Source organism: Colobus angolensis, unplaced genomic scaffold, assembly GCF_000951035.1.
Source record: "Colobus angolensis palliatus isolate OR3802 unplaced genomic scaffold, Cang.pa_1.0 Scaffold133, whole genome shotgun sequence".
NCBI classification, from domain to species: Eukaryota; Metazoa; Chordata; class Mammalia; order Primates; family Cercopithecidae; genus Colobus; species Colobus angolensis.
Genome location: NW_012114411.1, coordinates 4,326,866 through 4,332,865, shown reverse-complemented (window position 1 = coordinate 4,332,865; position 6,000 = coordinate 4,326,866). Strand labels below are relative to the sequence as shown.

The 6,000-nt window shown below is 36.2% G+C and overlaps 1 protein-coding gene across 2 annotated transcripts in view; it reads left to right on the top strand.

The window, feature by feature from the left end:
* ITGA8 (integrin, alpha 8) overlaps positions 1 to 6,000 on the top strand; it is a 205,515-nt gene that overhangs the window by 112,962 nt on the left and 86,553 nt on the right. For both annotated transcript variants that reach the window (XM_011934275.1, XM_011934276.1), the window contains 2 exons: positions 4,327 to 4,382; positions 4,783 to 4,937. In XM_011934275.1, the coding sequence (XP_011789665.1) occupies positions 4,327 to 4,382; positions 4,783 to 4,937 (211 nt within the window). The remainder of the gene's footprint in view (positions 1 to 4,326; positions 4,383 to 4,782; positions 4,938 to 6,000) is intronic.

The following is a 6,000-nucleotide window of genomic DNA, read 5'->3' as shown; positions in this document are numbered from 1 at the left end:
GCCTCGGCCTCCCAAAGTCCTGGGATTACAGGCATGGACCACCGTGCCCAGCCGATGTCCCTTTTCTAACTAGTCAATTTACTGGGTTTTCTATGCTGACAACAGATGCCAGTTTTGTAACTCAGCATGGAACACATTATACAAGTAAAGCTTTTTGTGCCATAGACTGTATTTTTGTGTCCATCATTAAGAATAGTGATTGAATTATTCCTTTTGCCTGGATGATGGAGGCTTTTCTTGGACTTTCGGAAGCTGGCTGATACAGCTTCTGAAAGTGTTCCTTCTGAATTTTGTCAGCCATTTGATGGGAGTACAAGATGGAACTTGACTGTAACACAGCTTAAGAAAATACCACTTAGTTTCTCAATACGTAGGTCCTCCAGGGTTAGAAGTCACTATGTTGGTTAATACCTTCAGGGTATACCCTCTGAAGGATCAACAAATCCTTGAGGTGTTTAATATTTTGCCCTTATTTTTCAGGAGACGTGGTCTAACTCAGACAGTATTTTTGGTTTCTGAGAATGTCAGAATTGCAGAACTAACCACTCTTGACCCAGAGAAGTTATTTCCAGCCGATTTTAACATGTTGTTGATGGCCTTTTGACAGGAGTTCATACTGGAGTCAAAGCTTTTAAGGGTGGAGGGTGGGGACTTAGAGGACCCTGAAGAATTCTTTGAAAAACATCCTATTGCTGGGAGCTGGGGAGTGTGGCGGAAGAGCGTCCTCTTCTTTAACTGCTTTTGAAAAGAGTTGGAAAATGCCTTGGGCACATTTTAAAATGGTTTAAAGTCGTAAAATAGTATAATGAAAACCTGATCTGAGAAAATATGTCGGAGAGCCAGCATTTATCCTTACCCATGCATGATTAAATGAACAATGAACTGTGAGAGTTGCTACTTGCTCATGAGTATTCAAACTTCAGTATTTCCCCCAAAGAGGCTCATGTTCACACCTTCATAACAGAATGGACTTCCAAGCTGAATTCTTTTAAGCACATGTGGTACACTCTGATATAGAATGTTGTTGTTTTGAAAGAGATAATTGCTTCTAAGGGTTTTTAGTTTAATGGATATTTTTATGAGATTGAAGTTTTGATGTTTTGTTTTGTTTTTCACCAGATTAATAGTTCTGTTTGGTTTTATGGAAAGAATATTACTTTTTAACAAGAAAATGTCTAAATGTCTGTCTTTTCATGAGCCATTTTCTTACTGCATTTAATCATGTTAAAGTGCAGTTTGTTATGTGGACAAATGTATATCCCTTTACAATTATATTTGTTTCTATTGCATACATTTTTCTGGAAGAGGTCTTATTTTCACATGCAAAATTTGTGAATGGTGCCTCAGAGTCTCAGAAGACAGAAAGTTAACAGCTGATTCAGTCTAGAATGTGTTTCTTTGATTCTCTTTTTTCTTTATTTTAGGAACTTAATTTAGTTTTTCCACAATGATTGAAAGGTCTCTGTTGATTTTCTCTGCTGTTATTTGTGTCTGTATTTGATATAACCTTATATCACACATCTGAAAACTATCACATACACTCTACTTGGCAAACAGTTCTTCACTTCCATCGATGTGGATTTCTGTGTCTTTCAAACAGCAGTGTAGTTTTATAAAGTGACTGTCTTTAATTGGCATTTCTAAGTTAGAAAAAGGGGGAAAAAGCCAGCTCAATAAATATTAATATAATTGGCGACTAACCATTTATAAAAAGGAAAAACTAGCGCAATATTTCATTTTAGAAATGTAAATGTGAGTAATTACCCGCTTGTCCAACCTGATTTAAAAAACTTGTCAGATGTGAGTGACTATGTGAAACCTGCTATTTGTTATCACTGAAATAGGATTGAAAACTGAAGAGAATGTAAAATGAATTGCTTTGTGCTTTTAAATCATGTTTCACCTTTATCTCATTTTCTCTTCATCATAGACAGCTATGAGCACAGTCACATCGCAGAACCATTATTCCAACCATGCTTGGGTTGGGACTAGCCTCAGAAGATCGTGTAGTATATCACCCTGCCTTCTGGCCATATCAGAAGCACTGTCCATAAACAGTTTAATTTAGAACTTATGTAATAAGGGACCTGGGTTGATTTCATGGGTTTTTTTGTTCCAATCAGACCTATTTAGACTAACGGGCCATAGTGAAAATGACCAATATTTCTAGTTTGAAATTTTAATTCTAATTTAATCAAAGTTTACAGCTTTCCCTAATGACCCAAGTATACTTTGTAATTAGCTGTAGACCTGCAAGTGATCCTCATTCTATACTGTATATGACCCGTGAAGTATGTGTGCTTATATATAATATAGTATATATGTTTTTCTAAATTCAGAATGAGCACATCAATGCACTACTGTAAAATCTTCAAATTTTCTTTATAGATCAGAACAGAGTGTTTGAAAAATTATGACTTGACAGATTCTTTTCCACTACAGTGATCTATGAACTGGCAGGTTTAGGTTGGAGTACTATTATTGAGAATTCAGCACATTGTAGCAGTGATATTACACTTGTATGAAAAAAAGTTTAGGTTATCCAGTTGCTAATGATATTCAGATAACAGAAAGAGAGCTGAGAAAGAAACAGAGATTTATACTGACATGTAACTCATAAATAAATAGTAACCCTTTAGCTGATAACATCATTTATCAACCATACACCATCTCATAAGAAAAAAAAAGAGATATTCATTTGCATAACTTTATTCCTTTTTAAAAATTTATTCTTGCTTTTGAATTGTTTGTATTAAAAATGCTGTATCTAAAATGATTTTAATATATAGGTTGATAATTTCATTACAAATAGGAATATATTTTATTGGCGTATGTCTACACAGTTAATGATGAATAGAAAAAAAGATCATTGGCCCATTTGAACATACACCCAAATACTTTCAAAAAGATTGGACACAGAAAAATTCTAATTTTGAAAGCCAGGTTTACTACAAAATTGAAAGATGTGATTAATTCTTCGTCTTTCTTGAATAATTCTAATTGAAGCAGAAGCGAGTTGGAATCAGTGATTTCTCTGGGGAAGTGGAATAAACACTTGTAATAGCATAGACATTTCAGGAAACTTTTGGCTTAATGGTATGTGGCAAATTATTTACCCTGAGGGGAGACATTGACTGAGGTCACGGTAGATAGATGAATCCCAGATGTGACACTTTCTCATTATATTTGACACAGGAAGCTGACACAGAATTAAAGTATGATTGGGGATTATTTACTCCCTTTGAATTCTGTAGAAATACCCAAACCATACTATAGTATTTTATTGGTAAAAAGTTTATGATTGTCATTAAACCCTACTTAAGTATTTTCTTATATTTTCACTTTCCTAGAAATGAGAAAAGGCCCCATCTCTAGTGATGGCTGTTAGGGCTTGAAATTTTTCAGGGAGAGGTAAGTGCATTCATTCAGCAAAGGCAGCCAGGGAGTCAGCCATCTCTCATTCCATCTGTAGCCACAGACCGAAGCCAAGTGCAGATCAACCTACAAGCCAGTGCAGACATTGCCTTGAATGGTAGTCATCACGCGTTCAAGGCACAACTCCAAAGTGTCTCTCACGGACATCTGCCCTCTCTTGATTGTCTTTATTCCTGTATCATTGTGCCTACCTAGCTTGAGACAGCCATGCTAAGCTTCCTATTTCTCTGTCTCCCCTTCCTCTTCTCGTCTCTACCTCCAGTCTTACACCAACTGTAGCAAGGTTCTGCCAAATTCCATCTCCCTCCAAGCAGAGTGGGTCTTTTAAGTTAAGCATACCATGTGCTTCATGCTTCTGAAGATTAAATCTGCATTTTTTAGCATGACTTTCAAAGCCTTGTTCCTCACGGATCCACCAAGCTAGCCTTGTCTCCTACAACTTTGCCATCTTGCTCAGTGCCCCGACTACACTGAATTTCTTCAATTTTCTCAAATGGGTCCAGATTCTTACTCACCTCCAGATTTTACCTCTAGCTATCTTCTTGCTGTGCTGCCTAATTCTTCTCTCCCTGGCACATGGAAGATACTCACTTGTATTCATTGAATAAAAGCAACAAGAATTGATTAATTGAGCAATTGATTAAATCAGTTAACCTCCTGTACTATTTTCCAGTATTACCTTCCATGTAATGATAATGTCACTTGTCTTAATTGTATTAGTGTTGAGACCAACCAACTGGTAGAAGGGGTGGGTGTGTGTGCGTGTGTGTGTGTGTGTGTAATTAGAAATATATAGAGAAAATGATATTATCTGGGATGAGGAAAGGAAGGCTTCTACTTTAGATTCAAAACTTTATTAACCAATAAATTACTGACTATTATTTTCTATAGCTTTTCTTTAAGAGTATGTGCATCTGTCACAGGCCAGAGCATTTCAAACACAATAGGTAAGCACGTTTTCATTTTTACATTCTTATACTGTACTAAGAAAGTTGAACAGTAACCATTTCTCTGCACAGACCATATAAAATGAAAGAACCCTTGAGGAATACCAAGATGTCTGTTGCATATATGGAACCTTCTACATAAATATCACTTCAGTACTTGGTAATACTATTATTTATAAGAACACGTAGTTATAGGGAGAATGACAACTTTTATAAAACCATTATAAAACATTTTTAACTTGGAGAGTATGTTATAAAATTTTTGTAGCTCATTTATCATGCTTGATCTCAACTATGAAAAATAAATGTTTCTTGAATAAGCAACTTGAAATGGAAATCATCTCTGATTGAGCACTGTGTTCACTGAATACTTTTTCTCTACTTTACTTCTGTTCTTTAGTCTTGATGGCAGAGGTGCAATTAGATTCCCTGAAACAGAAGGGAGCCATTAAACGAACACTCTTCCTTGATAACCATCAGGCTCATCATGTCTTCCCTCTTGTGATAAAACGGCAGAAATCCCACCAGTGCCAGGATTTCATCGTTTACCTTCGAGTAAGTATGCCAGAAAGACTTCTCTGGCCTCTCACCTTCGTATCTGAATTCCAACCATTTTTCTCCAGTTAACCATCATAGTTGCCTGCATAGACCCCCATCCGTCTGTTTTCATTTTCGTTGCAGGAAACTTTATTTTAGAGTCAAATACTCTCCTCTTGACCCTGACTTCAACTAACCTGATGATGTGTTGCTATTAATTTCTAAGGCATCTTTTCATTTTGAACAAAATATTTATAATGGCATTGGCTCACATGGTTTTCATTTCTACCCACCTCCTCCCCAAAAAACATAAAAGTGCAACATAATTTATATGAATTTTTCTCCTATGTGAGTATGTCTTGTTAGATTTTATCAATGCACATTTCAGAGCCAACTCAGGAAAACATTTAGACATTCAAAGCTTTTATTAGAAGTAATTTATAATTATCTTCTTTAAAGTAATGTATTTTTACAATGACTTCAAAACCTACCGAAATTTAAAAAGTTTAAATTTAAATTTAAATTTATAATACAATTACCTATCTTCACCTTGCCAGTTGTGAGGTTGTGATAACTGTCTCAATTTCTCTTTTGCATTAGGGGGCTTAGTTAGCAAGGACCATCCTAGGGAAGATCACAGATTACAATCACACTCAAGAATGAAAAGTTGGATACCTGACCCTTGATTGGCACACAATTGAAGGGTGACATATCCACCGTGTGTTTAGTGCTTGCTGTTTGGCGCTTACCCCTCCCTACTAAAGGAGTTCTGTTTCTTTTTCCAAGAGAACTTCAAATGTCCTGAAGGTGTTCTGCAGTTCATGCAGGCAAGGGCTTAAAAAGATGATGAGAGGAAGAGAATCAAGATGTTTTCTTCTTCTGAGCCCCAAGAGAGAACTCATAAATTCTGGCAACCTCACGAAAACAAAATTCCAAATTCATGGTGGTTTTTGTGACATTTATGGTATACACGTGTAATCTTTTACTTTGCAACTTGACCAATTCTGCATGAGTTGTCGAAGGTCTGGAGAACCCAAAGATTGGCTCCAGAAGCATATTTCAATGAAGCCGCAGCTCTAAA